Below are 25,164 nucleotides of genomic sequence, written 5' to 3' on the forward strand. Positions count from 1 at the left end.
TGCCACCCCTTTACTTAGCCAAACCCTTGTGATTACATGATGCTAGGAAATCCCATAGGTGCTTCTCCCACAGATGATATTCTTAATACTAATCATATTGTCCTTCTCTATTGAATATAATATTTTATTAATCCAGTAAAACAGATCATGCCAAAATTGAGTAGATAGATAAGGGAACTTTTTTTAGTAATATTTGAATGACTATTATGCCCAATGATATGTAGTATGGTAGAGACTTTTTCTAAGCAAGTTGTACTTTTATTCAACCTTCGTAGTAATAATGCATGTACAATGACTACTTTCATATCCATCTCTAAACCACACTCTGTTGTATATGTATTTATATTATTATGTACTTATAAATTCTCTCTTACAGAGAGAGAAATCATGGTCTCACTGGATGCTGTCTTAATGTCACACACCCCCCACACACACTCCCTCCCCACACACACTGCAGTAGGTCTCTGGTCCTGCTTCAGTGGCATGGAACATTCCTCATGTTAAAAAAGCCAGAGGTAGAGGAGGTCCTGTTGTGGCTCACTGGGTTAAGAACCCAACTAGTATCCATGAGGCTGCAGGTTCGATCCTGGCCTTGCTCAGGGGTTAAGGATCCAGCACTGCTGCAAGCTGTGGCGTAGGTCACAGACACAGCTAAGATCTGGCATTGCTGTGGCTATGGCATAGGCTGGCAGCTGCAGTTCTGATTTGACCCCTAGCCCGGGAACTTCCATATGCTGCAGGTGTGGCCTTTAAAAAAATACAGAGACAGAGGTAGAGTTCCTAAGTCAAGTTCATCCCACCTAGGTGTGGACGTTTGGCTATAATGTCCGACAAGATGTGGTGGTTGTGGAATATTAACAACTAAGACTATCCAAGATGTCTAGAAATTTCTAGGATTTTCCAGATAATTCTATTGATTCGTTTTAAACTATCCAGTAACTGATACCCTCAGAAGAAGATAGGAATTTTTCAGTTTATAGAAGAGAACAGATTGAAGGCCTTATGTTCAAGGCTTCTTCTGCCTTGGTTTATATATCCTCTGTCCTATCTCAGTTCTACGCCATCAAAAAAGATGCTTCCCAGGCCTCCAGTGGCTTCTGCCTTGCTCTTACTCCTCCAGGAAGGTGGCTCAACTGGAACTCACTCACAGCCTCATTTGGAAATAGGTAATCTTCACCATCAAATCCAGCCTCAAAGGTTGGAGGCACTAGATCTGAGGTACCAGTGACAATGAATTCAGACCACCAAGCCCTAACTTAGTCCACCTAGGCCAGATAGGCTGCATGTTTATGCACCTCAATTTTTATTATCTTCTAATAAAACTAGACACTAGCTAGATGTCCTCTCCTCTAATCCAGAGTGCCAGCTTTCTCTATCTCCATTCCTTTCTCTGGCTGCCTAATTTCTTCTTGTCCTTCAAGAAGCAGCCCAAGTATCACTTCTGGGATCCCTTCTGTCACATCTGATCTGAATTAGGTACTGTTTCTTTTTTTTAATTATATATAGAGGCTAGAGGTCTAGTTGGAGCCACAGCTGCTGGCCTACACCACAGCCATAGCAACGCCAGATCCGAGCCACGTTGACCTACACCACAGCTCACGACAACGCCAGATCCTTAACCCACTGAGCGAGGCCAGGGATCGAACCTGCAACCTCATGGTTCCTAGTCGGATTCGTTTCCACTGAGCCATGGTGGGAACTCCAAGGTACTGTTTCTTTATACTCCTGAAGTACCCATAGGCTATTGTCAGCCCTTAGCACAGTATAATATAATTCTTTATTTACCTCCCCATAATCTCTTCAAAGACAGGGATGATTTTCTATCTTATCTGTATTTCCAACACTGAGCAAGGTGTTTGGCATGAGTTGGGACTCAGTAAATATTTGTTAGATGTATGAATTAATAACTTAAATTTATTGAGGCATCTTCACAATCAGTATTTATCACATAATTACTCAGTGCTCAATGTTGAGCCAAAACTTATAGGAAAAAAAATATAAAATTTGGTTCTTGTCATGAGGAGCTTATATATTCTAGTTGGAGAAATACAATTAAAACGTATGTAAATTTATCAAAACAGTTGTCCATATACACTCCCTACTTCCTGAACTTTTATCAACTTGTTCTATCTGGCCTTTGTTCTACACTCTTCTCAATAATTATCACTTACCAATATCACAACCTTCTCTCTGCTTCTAGGCCTGGTGCAAAGTTTGAAATCTTCATTTTACTTGTCCTCTTAGCAGTGTTTAATAATATTGGCCACTTTCTCCTTGAAATACTGTTTCCCTTCCTTGTATGATATCATTCTTTGCTAGTTTTCCCGCTATTAGTCTAATCCTTCTTGGTGTCTTTTGCTGGTTCATTCTTTGCTACCTGATCTTCAAATATTAAGATTCCTTAAGGCATGGTTCTCCTATCACTACATAATCCATCCCTGAGTGCCCTCATTCCAACACTTCATGTCTCTTAGATTTGTATCTCTAGCCCAAACACCCTTTTGTGCTCCAAACCAGTATATTTAACTATCTGTTCAATATCTGCACTTAGATGTCTCTAAGCACCTCAGTTTCAACAAGTCTTTACTTGGTTATCCATCTAGATTCTTAAATCAAAACCGGAGGGATCAACCTTAACACCTCCTACATCCTCACTGCTCACTTCCAGTCAATCATTAAGCCTTGCTGAATTTACCTCCTTCTTTCAAATCTGTTTTTTTCTGACCCTCTCTACTGTTGCCACCCTAGTCTAAGCTACATCATTTGTCACCTGCACTATTGCAACAGTCTCCTAATTCGTATATTTATATCCATCCTTGCCCTCTTCCAGTCTAGTCTTTACCTGTAACTGAAGTGATCTTTAAAAAATTTTTATGGCCACATTCATGGCATGTGGAAGTCCCTGGGCCAGGGATTGAATCTAAGCCACAACTGTAACTTATTATACCATAGCCATAGCAATACTGGATCCTTTAACTTACTGCACCACAGCTGGAACTCTTGAAGTTTTTTAAAGGTTAATTTTATCACATTTTCCCCCACTGTGAAACATTCAATGATATGCCTTTACTTTTAGGATAAAGACCAAAATCCTTATGTAGGCCTATAAAAACTTCCTTGTATGACCTGGTCTCTGACTTCTAGCCCTGGCTCCTGCCTCTCTCATTCTCACACTTGATACTCCAGGCACATAGAATTTCAAAAAAAAAACTTCAGTTCTTCAAATATACATGCTTCTTTCCACCTCAGGGTCTTTTCATGTGTCATTACTTCTTCTCCTTCCTCTTTATCTTATCCTACCAGTCCTTCAGAATTCAGCTCCAATACCCCTTCATCATGAATTTGGGTCAAAAACTTCCTTTATATATTTCCTCATCCTATCCTGTGTTTCTCCTTCGTTTTACTTTACAATTATAATGGGTTGTTTCTTCTGCTGTAATGTGAGCACAAACTATGTCTATCACATTCACCGTTGAATCCTCAGCATCACATCCCCAACTGTGTTGTGTGAGTAATTCTCAATAAATATTTGTTAAATGAATTATCTAGCGTATTCCAGTCAGGCTTTTGTTCTCAGGATGAAAGTTTTCTTGTGTGTGTTTTTTTTTAGATACAAAAGATTATTATGAGATATGTCTTAATTTGGAGCAATTGAGTGTTTAACTTTGAAATCTCTAGAATTAAACATCAGTACTTAAGGGAGAGGCTATGATAAATGTGAGTCATTTTATAAAATTCCCTAGGGCTAATTATTTAGCTGTTCAAATATCATTGGTTAACCAGTAACTAAGATTTTTCTTAAGTCATTACACCTTATGTCAGGAACCTCGTTCATAATAAGGTATATGTTGAATAAACAGAAGAAAATAAGAATTAAGTATAATAATTAAGTAGGCATATATCATGTATGTATTTTTATAGGACTACTCATTACAGGAATGATAGGGACATGCTCCAGGAATGGCAAGAAGTCCAATTTAGCTTTGTGAGATGAAGACCATTCGAGCTTAAAAACTAACAAATGAAAACTGAATTTATTAACTTGCCAGCAAAGGAGTATACACCAATGAAGAAGTCACTGTCTAGTTTGCAGAGGGGAAAAATTCAAGAGTTTTTAACCATTAGGAAGGGAGATTTATAGTGGTTATACTTACTACGACTGAAGATGATCACACCATACAGAGACAGAATGTGTCCATAGGTTTATACATGATTGATTAAAACAAATCCTAGGAGTTCCCGTCGTGGCTCAGCAGAAACAAATCCATGAGGACACAGGTTCAATCCCTGGCATTGCTCAGTGGGTTAAGGATCCGGTGTGGCTGTGAGCTGTGGTGTAGGTTGCAGATGCGGCTTGGATCCTGAGTTGCTGTGGCTGTGGTGTAAGGCCAGCGGGTACAGCTCCGATTCTACCCCCTAGCCTGGGAACTTCCATATGCTGTGGGTGCGGCCATAAAAAGACCGGAAAAAAAAACAAATCCTATTGTTCAGCAGTCAAGAAAGAGTCTTCAGTTATGTTAGGAATGGTCTGGTGTACTGGGGTCACTCAGAGTTCATGGTCATTATCCACTTAAGCTGGTTAGAACCAGTTTTTATGAAACACAACATTCAGTTCTGATATAATCTAGGCAAATGCTCTAAGGGGGTAGATTTTCCTAACATGGCGTGAATGGATGGATAAAATTTGGATTGTCACAACTAGGGTAGGGAAGCATTTTGACTTCTATTCTTTAATTGGTTAGTTTATACTGTATTTCTCTCTCTGTCTTTTTTTTGGGGGGGCGCACCTGCAACATATGGAAATTCCCAGGCTAGGGGTCAAATCGGAGCTACAACTGCCAGCCTTCACCACAGCCACAGCAACGCAGGATCCTAGCCACATCTGTGACCTACACCACAGCTCACGGCAACACTGGATCCTTAACCCACTGAGCGAGGCCAGGGATGGAACCCACATCCTCATGGATACTAGCCACGTTCGTTATCCTGAGCCACAACAGGAACTCCTACTGTTTGTTTCTTTAAAAGATCTCAAAACGCTTGTTAAAATGGGGAAACTGATTTTATTAGTTAGCTCTTGCTACATAACAACATACCTCAAAATTTAGTGGCATCAACAAACATTTGTTCCCTCATGATTTAGTGGGTTGGTGACTTTGGACTGGGCTCATGGCTTATCTCTCCTCCACATAATATCAGTTGCACTCATACTTTGCAACAAAATGGCAATTGACAGCCGTAGTCATTTTTCTGTTAGTTGACTGACTGTTGGTGGTAAAAGCAATGGGGGTAACTGGATCATCATCCAGCCGGCTAGCCTAGGCTCATTTCCAAGGTGGTGGTGGAAGAGCTCTTAAGTCCAGCAAAAGAGGGCAAGCCCCAATATTTAAGCCTTTTTCCTTTCTTTTTTTTCCAGTTCTATTGTGATTTAATTTATAGCACTCTTCAACTTTATACTTTAATCATATTTGCTAATGGCCTATCGGCCAAAGCAAGTCACATGACCACAGCCAGCCACAAGGGGTACAGAAATAGGGAGCCGCAAAGTTACGTTGCATAACAAACAGACATGCATACAGGAATGGGAAGAATTTGTGATCATCTTTGCCTTTTACTTCCTTTCCAGTCTCCTCCTGTGAATTTATACTTGGAATCTGCTTGCAGGTTATATCTACCCTATACTACCCAAAGTTAAGAGTTTTGGGTGTTATACAATTCTGTTGATTAATTTAGATATCCTCATGCTTTAGATAAAGCAGATCACAAAAGAGAAATTTTATTCAGTCCCTGAATGAGTTACATAGTCAGTTAAAATCCATCTGGATCATATTTGGGAGTCTCATGTGCAGCGGCCCTGAAGCACAAAACTAAGTTTTATTTCCAAATGTGGGCATTAGTAAGAGGGAGGAAATGATGTCTGAGCTGAGACCTAAAGGATGTGGGGGATCTAGCCAAACAAAGAGAGGGAGGAAGCCTTTTCAGGCAGACAGAAACGTGACAGAAATCCAATTTTGTTAATCCACCTTGATTAATAAACATGAGAATCTGGAGACACCCAATACTTCTTACACAATATCATTTACTTATCTGTTCTGCATTGGACCCTAAGCTTTATAATGGCAGAATCCATAGTGGGTGCTCAATAAATGTTTGCGTAATGAGTGAATGAGTAACTGACTTCGTGAGTTCGAATGAGTGGATAATGAATAAAAGCTAAAAGACATAGACACAAAATAGGAGAGGGAGAGAGGGGAAACAGGAGAGGAGAGAAAGTGGAGGAAAAACAGAAAGAAAGCCAGCTGAGGAAGGGACTGGGGGTTCTGAGCTAAGTGGTGGAGGTTTGGCTGCTTCGTAGTTCCATCAGAGGAACTTCGCACTTCCTTTGAAACGCTAGCTAGTCTTCCGGCACTTCAGAAGTAAGCCCTTCTGCACTGTTAAACAACTTGCCCGTTTTTATTTCCAAACTTCAAAGTTTATTTTTGAAAGCTTATTTTCTTAGAGAATTGTGAAGGCCTTATATGGCCATTAAGTAAAGACTTAGATTTTAGTTGTTTCTTTTGCATTATTAGAGATATCCAATTTACCAGTTCTTACTGAGAATTCTTTTGCATTTCAAAATCTGTCAGATTGCCTTAGTCTTTCTTCTTTGAAAGATGAAGACCTGCCTCAAACATTATTTTGAAAAATTTTATTTGAAGCCAGCCACTATTTTCATTATTCTGGGCCATTTTGGTGTTTCGATCAAAACCAGTTCTAGGGTTTTGAAGTCCTAATAGGAATGTTAAACATAGGAACAATAAAATCACATTTCTTCCCCCATTTTCAACCTGGATGATGCAACTCTGTCTGAGTATATAATAGGTAACTATTATGCTCAGAAGCTGTCAAAAGTACTTGACTCTGGCTGGGCGAAGGAAATTGGCAGTAAATATTCCTAGACAGAAACCACAAGTTGGGTCCAAGGCAATAGAATTACCTGAGATGCTTACTATAAATGCAATTTCCAGGCTTCCACCCTAGACTTGGAATCAGAGTCCTTCCAAGATGATTTCTGTATCCAGGGGAAAAGAGGCCTACCACCTTAAGGCCTTAGTGTGCTTAACTTTGTTTTTAGGGTATATGTGGCATCTTACAGGGCTCTTCTTAGTACTTCATAAGTATAGTATTTAGTTGGGTAAAAAAAAAAAAAAAAAGCCTACCTCTATAAAAAGCCAAATAATAGGCAGCTTATGAGTAATGCCATATTCAGTATATGCTGGGGAAAGAAGGATCACTGCAGGCTTTCATCAAGGCAGAGGTCATGAGAGAAGACAGGTACAAAGTTTAAAAGAGTCTGAACTCTTGTACTCTGCCATTTGAGCAATCTGCATCAAATCCAATGGTCTTAATTCAACATGTCTTCCATTTCTTTTTCTTTTTTTTTTTTTTGTCTTTTTAGGGCTGCACCTGCGGCATATGGAGATTCCCAGGCTAGGGGTCAGATCGGAGCTGCAGCTACTGGCCTACGCCACAGCCACAGCAATGCAGGATCTGAGCCATGTCTGTGACCTACACCTCATGGGAACACTGGATCCTCAACCCACTGAACAAGGCCAGGGATCGAACCCACGTCCCCAGGGATGCCAGTGAGGTTTGCTAACCACTGAGCCACAACAGGAACTCCAACATGTCTTCTATTTCTACATTCTTCAGAGTATCCAAGATGAAGGAGAATATTAAACAGAAACGAGAACAAAGAGAATCCATAAATGAAGTCAAAGTCAAGGTGGCCAACACACGGAAACATGCTCTGCTGGAGCAGTTCAATGAATGGATTCTAGACCCCAAAGGAATGATTCCTATGATAGTGGTAAGAAAGACGGTAACTGTGAAGGGTACGTGGAGTGGGTGACAAAAGGGTGATTGCAGAGCACTAGAGCCTTCCCTCTAAATTTTCAGTCCTGGAGTTCCTGGTGTGGCACAGTGGAAACAAATCCAACTAGTATCCATGAGGATGCGTGTTTGATCCCTGGCCTCACTCAGTGGGTTGGGGATCCAGTGTTGCCATGAGCTGTGGTGTAAGTCACAGATGTGGCTTGGATCCTGTGTTGCTGTGGCTATGGTGTAGGCCAGCAGCTGTAGCTCCACTTCTGCCCCTAGCTTGGGAACTCCATATGCCACGGGTGCGGCCCTAAAAAGCAAAAATAAATAAATTTTCAGTCTTGCTGAGGTTAAGTCGATTCTTGACCTGTTTGGCTCATGAAAATTGATTTCTCCAGCTTTCTCTTGAACATTAAAAAGAAAATTCTAGGAGATCCTGTTGTGGCTCAGTGGGCTAAGGACCCAATGTTCCCTCTGTGAGGATGCAGGTTTGATTCCTGGCCTTGCTCAGTGGGTTAAGGATCTAGCATTGTTACAAGCTGCAGCATAGTTTGCAGATGAGGTTTGGATTTGGAGTTACTGTGACTATGGTATAGGCCTCAGCTGCAGCTCCAATTCTCTAATCTGGGAACTTCCACATGCCGCAGGTGTGGTCCTAAACAGAAAGAAAGAAAGGGAGGGAGGGAGGAAAAGAAAAAAAGAAAATGCTAGATATATTTCCAAAATATTGACTCTGGCTAAATTTCACAAACTCTTCATTGCAGACAGGCATAGCTTTCATTTGTTTTTTGTATGTTTGTGACTAATTACTTCTGTGAGCTAAGAGACCATGTCTCTTAGCTGCAGAAAACAACTGTACTCTAAGAGTTAAATATGGTTTCTTTCTTTCTTTCTTTCTTTCTTTTTTTTTTTTTGTCGTTTTGCCATTTCTTGGGCCGCTCTCGCGGCATATGGAGATTCCTAGGCGAGGGGTCGAATCGGAACTGTAGCCACCAGCCTACGCCAGAGCCACAGCAACGCGGGATGAGACCCGCATCTGCGACCTACACCACAGCTCACAGCAATGCCAGATCACCAACCCACTGAGCAAGGCCAGGGATTGAACCTGCAACCTCATGGTTCCCAGTCAGATTCGTTAACCACTGCGCCACGACAGGAACTCCTGGTTTCTTAAATGTACATAAATGTGAGAATAATTATTGGTTAAATATAATGCCAAGCATATTTTCAGTTCAAAGCGAATTGCTAAAAATGGACCAACGAAGACAAGCCATAGACTGGGAGAAAATATTGGCAAAAGATATATCTGATAAAGAAAAATTTTCCAAAATATACAAAGAACTCATAAAATCAACAATAGGGAAACAAATAACATATTTTAAAATGGGCAAAAGACCTGAACAGATACATCACCAAATATATACAGATGGCAAATAAGCATATGAAAAGATGTTCAACATATGTCATCAAGGAAATGCAAATTATAACAGCAGTAAGATACCACTACGTACCTATCAGAATGTCAAAATCCAGAATATTGACAACACCAAATCCTAGCAAAGCTGTGCAACAACAGAAATTCTCATTCATTGTTGGTAGAAATACAAAATGGTGTGGCCACTTTGGAAGACAGTTTGTCCGTCTCTTTAAACATACTCTTATCTTACGACATAGCTATCGTAGTCCTTGGTATTTACTCAAAGGAGTTGGAAATTTATGTCCACACAAAAGCCTACACTCAGTTGTTTATACAGCTGTATTCATAATTAATAAAACTTGAAAGCAACCAAGATATACTTCAGTGGGTAAATGAATAAATGAATGTGGTATATCCAGACAATGTAATATTATTCAGTGCTAAAAAGAAATGAGCTATCAAGCTATGAAAAGACATGGAAGAATCTTTTTTTTTTTTTTTGTCTTTTTGCCATTTCTTTGGCCGCTCCTGTGGCATATGGAGGTTCCCAGGCTAGGGGTCGAATTGGAGCTGCAGCCACCAGCCTATGCCAGAGCCACAGCAAGGCGGGATCCAAGCCGCGTCTGCAACCTACACCACGGCTCATGGCAACACCGGATCCTTAACCCACTGAGCAAGGGCAGGGACCGAACCCGCAACCTCATGGTTCCTAATCGGATTTGTTAACCACTGAGGCGCGACGGGAACTCCGACATGGAAGAATCTTAAATGCATATTACTAAGTGAAAGGGGCTAATCTGAAAAGGTTATATACTGAATTATTCTAACTCTGTAACAGTCCAGAAAAGGTAAAACTCTGGAGACAGTGAAAACATCAGTGGTTTCCAGGACTGAGGGGTAGGAGTTGGACAGAAACAGGGATGAATAGGCAGAGCACAGAGGAGTTTTAAGGTGGTAAAACAATTCTGTATGATATCATAATTATGGAAACGTCATCGTATAATTTTCAAAACCAATAGAATATATAACGCTAATGTAAACTATGGACTTCAGGTTATGATGTTTCAGTGTAAGTTCATTGATTGTAACAAAGGTACCACTGTGCTGGGGGATATTGATAGTAGGGATATTGAAAGCTGTGTATTTGGGGGGACAGAGAGTATATGGACTCTGTACTTTCTGTTCAGTTTTGCTGTGAACCTAAAACTGCTCTGAAAAAAAGTCTAGTTTTTAAATGGACCAAGAAGAGCTCTGAAATTTTGGATTTTAGTAATTGAAGAACAAGGAATTATAGAGGCTTCTTTGGATTGTCACACTGGTTGCCAAAAGTGCCTTAGCTCCATTATGCCCAGTGTCTGAGGGGGCAAAATGGGATCCTCTCAGTATCCTAGATTTCACAGAAAAGGTTTGAAGCCAGTGAGGAAATATATGCAAAAGCATTTTATGTATTTTGAAGTATACTATACATTAGATGTTAATTATTACTATTTCTGTCCTTGGGTTGGAAGAATTACCCAGGATTTAAATTGAAAGACTATGAATGGCTTTTAGTCTAAAATACTACATATATGGTAATTGAAAAGTTAATGTATGATCTCTTTTCTTTGATTTGAAGATTCAGAATGCTCTTCATGAATTTTTCCAAAATCCAGACTTCCAGCTTGGTAAGCCTGCCTCTTACTTCAGTGCTTATATTTTTCTCCTTTTTTTTCTTTTTGAGAAAGGGGATTCTAAATCAAGAAGAAGAGTCAAGGAGTTCCCACTGTGGCACAATGGATTAAGAATCCAACTGCAGCGGTTTGGGTCGCTGCAGAGGTACAGGTTTGATTCCAGGCAGTGGATCAAAGTTGCCACAGCTGCAGTGTAGGACATAGCTGTGGCTCGGATTCAATCCCTGGCCCAAGAAATTCCGTATGCCATGGGTGTGGCAATAAAAAAAAAAAAAAAAAAAAAAAAAAGGTGAAGAGTCAATATTGAGACAGATGTTATTCAAAGCTCTTACAGATAGGCTCAAGCTCTTTCGCTCTTTCCAGATGGAGAATGTAGAAAAGCAGAGACACAATCAGTGATCTTTTAATTCCTTCAGTTGAGTGCTTCATTTTATTACAAATATTTTGTAATAATCCTTTATTATCCTATCAAATTCCTAGACAATGTTATTTACATACACAGAATTTTAAAAGAATGATATAATGTCCAAACAGTGATATAAAGAATAAATACAAAGAAAGACATAAGAAAATTATTACTGTATTTCAATATATAAATGCTTAGTTACAACTTTGCTAAAATACATATGGAATATTTAGACATTTGTTCCTATTTATAATGAACGTTTAGATATAAGAGAAGTCAAATTATATCCAATCAACCATTTTCCTTGTATTTGACATTTTGAGATAAAGGCAAAATGAACAAATAGTCATATATATGTAGAATCCCCATGAACAGGAAAACCTGCAAATGCAGACTAACACAAGTGTGTTATAATGGAGTTCTGATGCAATTTAGGATATCACCTTCAATGATATGATTTTATAAAATGGGGAACAACTCCTGGCAAAGTTCCAAAATGAAGCAAAGTACAATTCTCTTTCAAATTTTCATAGTAGTTACATTCTTGGGAAATTCAACAGAAAAATTATACTCCGTGTTTATATGTAAAATAGAGTTAGATTCTAGACTCAGAATTATTCCAAGCAACTTTTTCATTTACTGAAATGTCTGACAGGTGAGAGAAAATCTTTGTTGTGCAGAAATTGCAGGAGTTCTACTCCTGCCTCTACTCCCCATCACTGTAGCAACAAAAACTCACCTAGAAATTTCCACCATGTTCACTGAGAGGAAAGGGAGACAGTACCATACCTATGAAGAACCACAGGTTTTGATGATACTGTTTTCAGGAAAGTTTCTTCATAGGAGATTAAGCAAAAGTTTTAACTTGTTGAATAAAGAACTAGAGTTTGGGCTCCAACATTTGCATAATTCATATTCAATTGTTTTTTTGTTTGTTTGTTTTTTGTTTTTCGTCTTTTTGCCATTTCTTGGGCCGCTCCCGCCGCATATGGAGGTTCCCAGGCTAGGGGTCGTATCGGAGCTGTAGCCACCAGCCTACGCCAGAGCCACAGCAACACAGGATCCGAGCCGCATCTGCGACCTACACCACATCTCACGGCAACGGCAACTCCGGCCGGATCGTTAACCCACTGAGCAAGGGCAGGGACCGAACCTGCAACCTCATGGTTCCTAGTCGGATTCGTTAACCACTGCACCAGGACGGGAACTCCTCAATTGTTTTTTGTTTTTTGGACCACTTTATTACAGTAATAACAACAGATTGTCTGAAATCTGTTACCACTTTTTAAAATAAAATATGCTTCCCATCTTCCCAATCACTGGTCCCCAAACATGCTTTGGGCCTGACAGGTAATGTTTTCTCCCTCCTTCTACCTGTTCCCAGCCTATCTAAAAACTATAATTCTTCACAGTCAGCACAACTACAATTCCTCTTTCAAAAAGTCTTTGAAATAACTTCTTTTATTCGTTCAGTTTTTGACATGGGTACAGAAGGAATGTATTAAGAGAGCTCTATTTGAGATTGTGATAAAATTAGAGAAATTCCAGATCATTCTGGATTGACAGCGATTGTTTCTCCTCTCACCTCCTATACTATGTAGTATTTATTTTATGTGCCATTCATTCATTCATTATTTATTGAGCCCTCAGTTAGTTCTAGATACTGTGATGGAGTAGAGGATGCAAAGCAGATTAAGACATGTTTCCTGTCCTTAAGTTGCTCTAAGTCCAGCTAAGGGGCAGACACATACACTTAATAACAACTGTTACTGATAAGAAAACAGTTGGGCTTGCATAATCTTACAGAGCTTGAAAGGGAAAGTCTGGAATTGGGATAAGAGCATCAAATGTGTAAATGTACACTAAAGTTTATACAGTCCTCTTACAATAATAACTGATATCTTACAATAAATCATTAACAAAAATCAAGAGTGACTAAAGAAGCTTTTTATGTGCCAGCCCATATTAGATAGGAAGAGTTTCCTTTTTTTTTTTTAGGGCGGAACCTGTGGCATATGGAAGTTCCCAGGCTAAGGGTCAAATTGGAGCCAGCCTATGCCGCAGCCACGGCAACACCAGATCCAAGCCGTGTCTGTGACCTACACACAGCTGACCACAATGCCGGATTCTTAACCTACTGAGCAAGGCCAGGGATCGAACCCAGGTCCTCATGGATACTAGTCGCGTTCATTACCACTGAGCTGCAATGGGAACTCCAGGAAGAGTTACTCTTAGAAGTAGGAGAGGAAACCAGTGTATTAACTCTTTTCATTATTATTATTATTAAAGTATAGTTGACTTATGATGTTGTGCCAAATTATTTCATCAGGAGCTTTCATACAATTTATGTGTTTGCTTCTTGGTAAGGCCAGTAAGGATCATATAATTGTCATAACAAGTGGAGGTTTAAAAAAAAAAAATCTTTATTTGACCTAATTGCTATATTCACCATTATTGATCACTCTGTAACCCATGAAACTCTTTTTTCTTGGCTTTTGTGATATTATTATCTCTTGATTTTTCTTCCTTCCTTTTTTTTTTTTTCTTTTTTCTTTTTAGGGCCGAACCCACGGCATATGGAAGTTCCCAGACTAGGGGTCAAATCAGAGCTACAGCTGCCAGTCTACGCCAGAGCCACAGCAACTCCGGATCCAAACTGCATCTGTGACCTACACCACAGCTCACAGCAATGCTGGATCCTTAACCCACTAAGCAAGGCCAGAGCTCGAACCCTCATCCTCATGGATTCTAGTCAGATTTGTTTCCACTGTGCCATGAAGGGAATTCCGGTTTTTCTTTTGTTTTTATTTTTTATTATTTATTTATGGAAGTTTTCAGGCTAGGGGTCAAACAGAGCCCCAGCCACCAGCCTATACCACAGCCACAGCAAAGCTGGATCCAAGCCACATCTGTGACCTATGCCACAGACTGTGGCAATTCTGGATCCTTAACCCACTAAGCAAGGCCAGGGATCGAACCTGCATCTTCGTAGATACTAGTTGGTTTCTTAACCTGGTGAGCCACAAGGGAAACTCCAATATTTCTTTTATTTTTGATCACTTCTTAACATTTTTATTTCTTGGTTCTTCTTTTATTTGCACCCTAATATTGTTTTCAAGTGTTTTCTTTTTGGCTCTATTACTTTACACAGTATACACATTTAAACCCATGACTTCGGCTGACCCTCCTTCCTATTTCCATCCCAAACCTGCCCTCTGAGCTCCAGATCCTATTTGAAAAGTTCTATAAGATGATTGGTTAAGCGAAAAAAGCAAGTTGCAGATCAGTATGATAATATTTATGTGTAGAAAACAAAAGATATATATGTATATGAATGCGTAGAAAGGTTGTGGAAGGGTGACAATAAACCATGGACAGTGGTTACTTCAGGGGTAAAGGGGAGTGAGAGTGCTGGTAGGGGGTAAGGGAAAAGGTACATTTTCAAGTTTTTTGTTTTTTGTTTGTCTTTTTGTATTTTCTAAGGCAACTTCCTGATGCATATGGAGGTTCTAGGTTAGGGGTCCAATCACAGCTGTAGCCACTGGCCTACACCACAGCCATAGTGATGCAGGATCCGAGCCACGTCTGCGACCTACACCACAGCTCACGGCAACGCCAGATCCCTAACCCACTGAGCAAGGCCAGGGATCGAACCTGCAACCTCATGGTTCCTAGTTGGATTCGTTAACCACTGAGCCACGACGGAAACTCCCCATTTTCAAGTTTTGATGCTTTTGTTTTCTACTATTTGAATCTTTTACCAAAAGAACATATTCATATATTATCTATTTAAAGACAAAATAAAGTATTTTAAAAGAAAGTTTGTGGAAGTGTTGTGTTTTAGGATGTGTTGGTGTAAGTGCTTGCATAAACCAACACAAATCCTTTTGTAGTCTCTTATGCTATTGACGTGCCTATTTGCGTCTGCTTTATCTTGATGTGATCATTAAAAATGTAGGCATGTTCTTTTTAATGAGTTCTGTGGCTAAACAGAAGCCAGGAAAAAATAATAATTTTCTAAGAATTAGAATGTTACCCAACTCTATATCATTTACTCTATTATAAATATTAATGGACATTAGGAATTTTATGTTCTTTTGGAGTACTTTAATATGAATATAAAATATGAATATATTACAACCAAACTAACTCTCAAATAACCTTTATTCCATAATTAGAAACATGCTGCCAACAATTGGATATTGCTAACTCAATGGAACCAAGATTGAACAAAATGGAATTTATAGAGGTAAGTTACAGTATTCATTATTTGAATCAAATTATTTTGCCAGTTTCAATTGTCTTTTGGTGGCTATCATACATACATTAACTTAGAGTTAAATTAAATTAAGTTATAATAACTTACTTTACTGATTCTAAGGTAGGCAATTTAAAGTTAGGTTACATTTTATAATCAAAGGCAACTTTGAATCAGCGGTACTCATTATGTATGTGAAAAACTTCTATTGACACCTTTGGGTAAGATAAAGAAACACTAGCTTCTTACATTCAGTGAAATCTGGTTATACAAATAATAATGAAGTCTCAAACTTACAAAGCATTTTCTATGGGCCAGACACTGTCCAAAGCTATCCACGTATTTTTTTAAATTAAAGTATAGCTAATTTACAATGTTGTGCCAATTTCTGTAAAGCAAAGTGACCCAGTCATACATATATATTTACATTCTCTTTTTTATATTCTCTTCCGTCATGGTCTATCCCAAGAGACTGGATATAGTTCCCTGTGCTATACGGTAGGACCTCATTGCTTATCCATTCTAAATAGAATAGTTTGCATCTACTAACCCAAACTCCCAGTCCATCCTACTCCCTTCCACTTCCCCCTTGGCAACCACAAGTCTGTTCCCTATGCCTGCGAGTCTGTTTCTGTTTTGTAGATAGGTTCATTTGTGCCCTATTTCAGACTCCAGAACGCTATCCACATATTATTAACTCAGGTAATCCCAGCAAATCTTATCTTACCCTTATCGAAGAAGACCTTGAGGTATGGGAAGGTTAAGTAACTTCTGCAACGTCTCACAGTCAGTGGAGTTGGGGAAATTTGTATTCAGGCAGTTTGTCTTCAAAATCTACTGAGAAAGTACAATTCTGTTGTAATGGAATAAGCGAAACAAGCAATTTAGAAGTTTGGGATTAACATATATACACCACTATATATAAAATAGGTAACCAACAAGGACGTGCCGGGTAGCACAGGGAACTAAATATTTCGGAATAACCTATAAGGGAAGAGAATCTGAAAAAGAATAAATATATATAACTGAATCACTTTGCTGCATACCAACATTGTAAATCAACTATATTTCAACTAAAAATAAAAATTAATTTAAAAAGAAGCAGTTAGGCGTTGCCATTGTGGCTCAGTGGAAACGAATCCGACTAGGAACTATGAGGTTGCAGGTTCGATCCCTGGCCTCACTCAGTGGGTGGGTTAAAGATCCGGCATTGCCATGAGCTGTGGTGTAGGTTGCAGATTCAGCTCAGATCTGATGTGGCTGTGGCCTAGGTCAGTGGCTATAGCTCAGATTGGACCCCTAGCCTGGGAAACTCCATATGCTGTGGGTGCAACCCTAAAAAAAGGCAGCTTAATGGTACCCCGGGTCCTAAGTCTTACATAGCCTGCTTTTATATTTTTTCATGTTCTTCCTCTAATTCCTCTTGTTTTTCTCTGAGTCTAGATCAAGATAGCTTTCTCCTCTCCTAAAACCCTGCTCCATTGAAGGTGATGACTATTTACAATTTCAAAGTTCTATATGAAGGATTTCTGGAATCCTTCTTGAAATGGTTACCATATGGATAAGAATCTGGCAATCCTGTCTCAACTATGTTCTGTTTTTTTAGTATTCTCTGTTGGTCTTTTTGGCATCTATTAGTCACAGGGCCAAACTAATTGCCAAAGTTGCTTATATCTCCTCTGTGATCCAAAGCACATACTCTGAACCATGTCCTTATTTAAATCTCACTCACCGAGTGAATATTTCCCCTGCCCTAAATCAACCCAGGGCCAGATACAGATAGCTAGGGACTGCCCCTATGCCCCAGAGCCTGCTGGGATTATTCAAACTGCCAATCCTAAACTGTTTACCTTTCCAATAAAGGCTCTGGCTTTCCACTTTCTCTTGCTTCTGCCTCCTGGTGCTCTGTCTGTCACTTTGCATGGCACGGCATGCTCCCCTCTCTTGGAACTGTAATAGAAAATCTTTCAATGGCATTAGCTTTCCCATGCCAACACTCAGTCATCTCTATAAATTAAAATCTTGTGAGAAAAGTTACTCAAAGGAAAATATGCAGAAGAATAAACCAGAGTATTAAAATGGTTCAATAGTTCCCATTGTGGATCAGTGGATTAAGAACCTGACAGGCATCCACAGGATGCGGGATCGATCCCTGGCCTCGCTCAGTGGGTTAAGGATCCGGCGTTGCCGTGAGCTGTGGTATAGGTTGCATATGAGGCTTGGATCTGGCGTTGCTGTGGCTCTGGTGTAGGCCAGTAGCTACAGCTCCTATTAGACCCCTAGCCTGGGAACCTCCCTATGCCACGGGAGCAGCCCTAGAAAAGGCAAAAAGACAAAAAGAAAAAAAAAAAAAGTAATATAGATTCATTTTAGAAAACTAGAAATAGTTTTCTAAAATAGAAAAGTGTATTTTTTTTCTTTTTAGGGCTGCACCTCCGGCATATGGAAGTTTCCAATCTAGGAGTTAAATCTGAGCTGCAGCTGCCAGCCTATGCCACAGCCACGGAAACACAGGATCTGAGTTGCATCTGTGACCTACGATTATGGCAATGCCAGATCCTTAACCCACTGAGCAAGGCCAGAGATCAAACCTGCATCCTCATGGACACTAGTTGAGTTCTTAACCTGCTAAGCCACAATGAAAACTCTCTCATGCTCTCTCTCTCTATATATATACATTCTTTTTCATATTCTTTTTCCATATGTTATTACAGATTATTGAGTAGAGTTCCCTGTGCTATACAGTGGATCGTTATTAGTCATCTATTTTATATATATAGTAGTGTGTATAGGTTAATCCCAAACTCCTAACTTCTCTTCCCCCCACGTTTCCCCTTTGGTAACCATACATAGAGAGTCTCATACTAAATGAAGTCAGAGAAAGACAAATATCATAGATCACTTATATGTGGAATCTAATAAAAAGGATACAAATGAACTTATTTACAAAACAGAAACAGATTCACAGATCTTTGACTTCATTTTTACATATGGCGTGAAGTAACGAAACATTTTTTTAAGTATTTGATAAGTCAAAAAGGCAAAAAATAAATGAGGATATAGGAATTCCCGTTGTGGCTCAACGGAAATGAATCCGACTAGCATCTGTGAGGACGCAGGTTCAGTCTCCATACTCGCTCTGTGGGTTAAGGATCTGGTGTTGCCGTGAGCTGTGGTATAGGTCGCAAATGTGGCTTGGATCCTGTGTTGCTGTGGCCGTGACGTAGGCCAGCAGCTACAGCTCTGATTTGACCCCTAGCCTGGGGATCTCCATGTGCCATGGGAGCAGCCATAAAAAGACAAAAATAAATAAATAAATAAATAAATAAGGATAAAAAGAACCTATTATACTGCCAGTAAGACATTATATTAGTATGTATAGAACTTCAGTCACCCTATGGTGACCCTCGTCCACTTTTCATGGAATATTTATCAAAATTTACCATAAATAGGCCACCAAGAAAACTTTGTAAGTTTCAAAAATCAGAAATATGACATGTTATATTTTCTGATCATTATGTAATAAAACTGGAAAATAACAGATTCTAACATTACATAAGCCTAGTCATTTGGAAATTTTTTGTATCCTTTTTTTTCTTTTGTTTTCTTTTTTTTTTAGGACTGTACCCACGGCATATATGGAGGTTCCCAGGTTAGGGGCCCAGTTGGAGCTGTAGCCGCCAGCCTATGGCAGAGCCAAGCAACTCGGGATCAGAGCTTCATCCAAGGCCTACAACACAGTTCACAGCAACGCCAGATCCTTAACCAACTGAGTGAGGCCAGGGATCAAACCTGTGTCTTCATGGATGCTAGTCAGGTTCGTTAACTGCTGAGCCACGATGGGAACGCCTGGAAATTTTTTAAAATTCTATTTAGTAATTCTTGGGTCAAAATCTTACATCTAATTTTATGGAATGCTACTAAATGTCTACTCAGATGAGAAGTTATAGTCTTAAATTTTTGAAGAATGCAGTGGGGTGAAGAATTTTTAAAACAAAGATACAAAAGATACTTTTATTCTAAAAGTAGAATAACAATGTGTGTATTTCCATAACCTAGAATTAATTCTTATTAACACCATGGAATATTTTTCTAAGAAAAAATCATTTGGTTTTGTAAAAATTATCATGTCCAAAAAATGAATTCAAATAACTCATAAAAGGGCAAAGATGGGGATTTTTAAATTATCATAAATCTTTTACCCAGAAATAACCACTATTACTTTTAGATGAACATCATTTAAAACAGCTTTATATGTCATGCCTCAGTAGATAGATGGGTATAAAGCAATGTAGATGATTGTAAATTCTGTTATAAAATTGTAATTACTTTAAATTAAAAAACATTTAATTGTACTTGATTTCAACAGCAATCAGAGTAAAAATAAGGGAATTATTGGAATTGAACATATATTCACAAAAGGAATTTTAAAATCATTCTAAGAAAAGAAAATATGGGAGTTCCCATTGTGGCTCACAACAACGAACCCGACTGTCATCCGTGAGGATACACGTTTGATCCCTGGCTCTGCTCAGTGGGTTAAGGGCCCTGCGTTGCTATGGCTATGGCGTAGGCCAGCAACTGCAACTCCAATTCGACCCCTAGCCTGGAAACTTCCATATGCCGCAGGTGCAGCCCTGAAAAGAAAAAAAAAGAAGAAAAGAAAAGAAAAAGCAGGAGTTCCTGTCATGGTGCAGTGGAAATGAATCCGACAAGGAACCATGAGGACTCAGGTTCGATCCCTGGCCTCGCTCAGTGGGTTAAGGATCCACTGAGCTGTGGTGTAGGTCGCAGATCCGACTTGGATCCCACATTGCTGTGGCTGTGGTGTAGGTTGGCAGCTGTAGCTCTGCTTAGACACCTAGCCTGGGAACCTCCATATGCAGCAGATGCAGCCCTAAAAAAAAAAAAAAAGAAAAAACAATATGATAAAGATTAGAAAAGGTTGCAGTCACTATTTTCTTAAATCACATATTTCAATTCTAACAGTTGACACCCTACTGTAAAAGATGAAGGTGTTTACTATTTCCTTCTGTGTTCCTATCTTTGTTTCTTGTTGTGTTTCCAAATTTTAATTGGTTATTTTATCATTTTTATTTCATGCAGATTTATACCATTTGCTCTCCTTTCTGTAATTACATTTTCCAGAGTTGATTCGTCTTAGTTTAATTAATATTTAAGTGGCTTTGAGATTCACTTCCTATACTTTTACAAAGGCTTTGCTATTCCTGAGTTGTTTTTTTCTTTTTCTTTTTTAGGGCCACTCCCATAACATATGGAAGTTCCCAGGCTAGGGGTGACATTGGAACTACAGCTGCTGGCCTACACCACAACCAAGCAGCACGAGATCTGAGCCACATTTGTAACCTACACCACAGCTCACTGGCAATGCTGGATCCTTAACCTACTGAACAGGGCCAGGGATTGAACCCTATCCTCATGGATGTAAGTGGAGTTCATAGCCGACGAACCACAATGGGAACTCCCTGAGTTATTAATTTTGGATAATCTCTTAATTGGCTAAATTTATTATTTATGTGACCATGAAGGTCACAAGGGTGCTATATTTCTGACTTCTTTAATGTTGAAAATGCCTGTGTATTGCCTCTAAAAGTGCCTTGGATGGGTGTATTGGAATTGAGCCACATTTTCTTTTCACCTCAAAACAATATAGACATTGCTTAGTTTTTTTTCTTGTATTGAATATTACAAAGTCCGAAGTTTTACTTTTCTCCCCTCATTTTAATTAATTCAACAAATGTATACATATGCATATACATAATATATACACACACGTATTATATATATGCGTGTGTATATACACACATCATATGTGGATACATACATGTATGTATCTATGATACATGTATGTATCTATCTATATATGATACATATATGTTTTACATATGTATGTACATACGTGCGTAAATCCATGTAATTAATGAAGAAAATGGGTAAGGGTAATATATACTTGATACAAACTCAGTAGCATTCTACATAATACCTTTGTAGATGTGTGTGTGTGTATGTGTATATAAGTAAATTTCCGTTTTAATGGGTGGTTTGAGCTATTGGTAGTAGTTTTTCTGACACTTCCCAACTTCTCTTCCTGAAGTGCAAACAGCACATCTTCAGGTACTTTCATTAGGTTGAAGAGATGTTATATCAACAGAAACCAATAATATATTAGTTGTATAGAAATACTTATGGAAAGTATTTAATTATCTGATCCATAAATCTTCGAGAACTGACATCTGACATTGAAGTAGTGCTTAGAACACTAGCACTTTTTAAATTTATTTTTTATCGCGGTGACAATGGTGTATAAGTTTTATGTGTACAACATGAATGGAATACTTGCTTTTAAAAAAAATGTGCTATGGAGTTCCCGTCGTGGCGCAGTGGTTAACGAATCTGACTAGGAACCATGAGGTTGTGGGTTCGGTCCCTGCCCTTGCTCAGTGGGTTGACGATCCGGCGTTGCCGTGAGCTGTGGTGTAGGTCGCAGACGCGGCTCAGATCCCGCATTGCTGTGGCTCTGGCGTAGGCCCGTGGCTACAGCTCCAATTCGACCCCTAGCCTGGGAATCTCCATGTGCCGCGGGAGCGGCTCAAGAAATAGCAAAAAGACAAAAAAAAAAATTAAAAAAATGTGCTTTAAGGCTATTTTGTCAGCACTCAACGAACTGGAAGAAACTGAAATTGTAAATGTCGAGTTTAAAGTCAAGCAATTACACAGAAGTGCCACCCAGCGGAGATATTATGCCATCCAATTGCCCCTCTGATGGTTTGTAATCAACAGTGTAATTAGCATCTGGGATGGGGCATGTCTGGAGAAAATGGAGTCACTGAGTAATAATATAGAGAAAAAGAAAAGTGGAGAGAATGAATGGTTACAGATTCTTCCACATGCCACATGCTTTTTCTGGCATATCTGTTTTCCAGTGGATAAATGAACAGATGATCTTTTTGCTATCACCTCTCTTACTTTTCATCTATCTTATTCTAGTAAATAAAGACAGAAAGTAACAATTTTATAATTATTACTTCTAGTCTTTTAGTTATTAAGTATATACTATTTACTCTTTGTTCTAGGAAAGATGTCAAAATTAGAGCTGTATTCTTTCCTTGAGGGCCAAATAATGCACTGTGGTATGGGAGTGTGCCTGTGGGTATATGAAGGCATTTATGTTCGTGCGTGTGTGTGCATGTGCACACATGTGCATGTGTGTGTGCACATGTGTGCATGCATACATACATGGATGAAACCAGAATAGGATACAGGGAATGGTAGGATCAAAATATAAGTAGATGAAGGACACATGCCAAATCAATGAACAGTTGCAAAACATTATGAATTATTATATTATTATTGTACTGCTGAGGGATGCATAGTAAAAGGAAAATGAGACTTCAGTGGGCCAAGTTTCAAGTAGGAAACTCATCTGGTGTTCATGAGTTTTACACATTCTTTTTTAATATTCTTTTCCATCATGGTCTATCTCAGGAGACTGGATATAGTTCCCTGGGTTATACAGTAGGACCTCATTTATCATCCATTCTAAAAGTAATTGTTTGCATCTACTAACCCCAAACTCCCATTCATCCCATTTCCTCCCCCTCCCCCTTGGCAACCACAAGCTTGTTCTCTAGATCTGTGAATCTGTTTCTGTTTCGTAGTTAGGTTCATTTGTGCCATATTTTAGATCCCAAATATAAGTGATATTATATGATATTTGTCTTTCTCTTTCTGACTTACTTCATTTAGTATGAAAATCTCTAGCTGCGTCCATGTTGCTGCAAATGGCATTATTTTTTCTTTTTTATGGCCAAGTAGTATTCCATTATGTATATGTACATCTTCTTAATCCATTCATCTGTCGATAGTCATTTAAGTTGTTTCCATGTCTTGGCTATTGTGAACAGTGCTGCTATGAACATAGGGGTGCACATATCTTTTTGAATGAAAGTTTTGTCCAGATAAATGCCCAGGAGTGGGATTGCTGGATCACATGGTGGTTCTATATTTAGTTTTCTGAGGAGCATCCATATCATTATCCATAGTGGTTTTACCAATTTACATTCCCACCAACAATGTAGGAGAGGTCTCTTTTCTCCATATCCTCTCCAGCATTTGTTATTTGTACTTATTAACGATGGCCATTCTGACTGGTGTGTGTTCATGAGTTTTAAATTTCTTCCTCTTGTCATGTATCTCCACCTGTGTCTCCTTACTTTAAAAAGAACCTTAAAAATAATTCTTTAAACATTTATATATTTACAGAAACAATTTTAAACATAAAATGTGCTGGTTTATTTGAGATTGTTTTGGTTATAAGTTGAATATTTAGACGTATAAGAAATATGTTTTGGGATATTTAGAGATATGAGAAATATGTTTTGGGAGAAGTGTCAAGCTTATTTTAAAATCTTTTAATACTCTGGTTCCCAAAGGCTAACTCCTTCTAGAAAACAATACTTATCATTTGTATCATTTTAACATGGAGGCTAAATTGTTCAAGCAGCTTTGCATTTATACAAATTTGAAAAGGAACAGAAGTCTTCATCCTTAGATTTTGGTGGGCTCCCTTTAGCAAAACTAATTGCACTGTTTTGTGTTCAGGCTGGGAGTAAGTAGACGCTGATAGGTGGCTCCCTCCTGAAATTCCCAGATTTCAACCTTACGGAGAATCTACCCTTTCATTCACTGATTGGTTGATCTGTTTATCAACAGAAGAAAACCATTTCAAGTATATTTGTTTTATTTAAACATCACTAATGTGTTTATAGAAATTGTAGTTAACTTTTTAGGTAGGAGGGTTCTTCTTAATTTTCTGGACTTTTATTTTTTTATTTTTTTTGGCAGTGCCCAGGGCATGTGGAAGTTCCCGGGCCAGGGATCAAACCAGCACCACAGCAGTGATCTGAGCCACATCAGTGACAAGGCTGGATCCTTAACCTCTAGGCCACCTGGGAACTTTAATTTCCTGGACTTTTTGTACTCCACAAATTCTTTGTTTTGGTAAAGAATTTACTAATAATCTATTTCAAGAGAAGTCTGAAAGATGAGCATGTCTAAATTTTTCCTGGTACGTTTTAAGGCAAAAGTTAGCTTGAGCTGTCAAAAAAGTGCCCATAATTATTTTTCTGGCCATACCCACAACAAGCAGAAGTTCCTGGGCCAGGAATCAAAACCATGACACAGCAGCGGCAACACTGGATCCTTAACCAGCTAAGTAACCAGTAAACTCCAAAAAGTGTCCATAATTTTTTAATGATAGTCCCACAAATGGCTGTATGTCCCTCTCCAAAAAAAAGTTTCTATAAGTTGAATGGTTGTTTGGAACTTGGAACCCATTTTCCAAATGCAAGAGATATTTTATTTTATTTTTATTTATTTATTTATTTACTTAATTTTTTCTTTTTAGAGCTGTACCCGCGGCATACGGAGATTCCCAGGCTAGGGTCTAATTGGAGGTACAGCTGCCAGCCCACACCATAGCTACAGCCACATGGGATCCGAGCCAAATCTGCGACCTACACCACAGCTCACG

The 25,164-nt window shown here is 38.9% G+C and overlaps 1 protein-coding gene across 1 annotated transcript in view; it reads left to right on the top strand.

The window, feature by feature from the left end:
- Positions 1–25,164, top strand: part of EFCAB5 (EF-hand calcium binding domain 5) — a 119,592-nt gene that overhangs the window by 35,066 nt on the left and 59,362 nt on the right. The window contains exons 6-8 of the mRNA XM_013981195.2: positions 7,693–7,849; positions 10,893–10,941; positions 15,532–15,602. Coding sequence (XP_013836649.2) covers positions 7,693–7,849; positions 10,893–10,941; positions 15,532–15,602 — 277 coding nt within the window. The remainder of the gene's footprint in view (positions 1–7,692; positions 7,850–10,892; positions 10,942–15,531; positions 15,603–25,164) is intronic.

The sequence above is a fragment of the Sus scrofa genome, chromosome 12 (assembly GCF_000003025.6).
Source record: "Sus scrofa isolate TJ Tabasco breed Duroc chromosome 12, Sscrofa11.1, whole genome shotgun sequence".
In the NCBI taxonomy this organism is placed as follows: Eukaryota; Metazoa; Chordata; class Mammalia; order Artiodactyla; family Suidae; genus Sus; species Sus scrofa.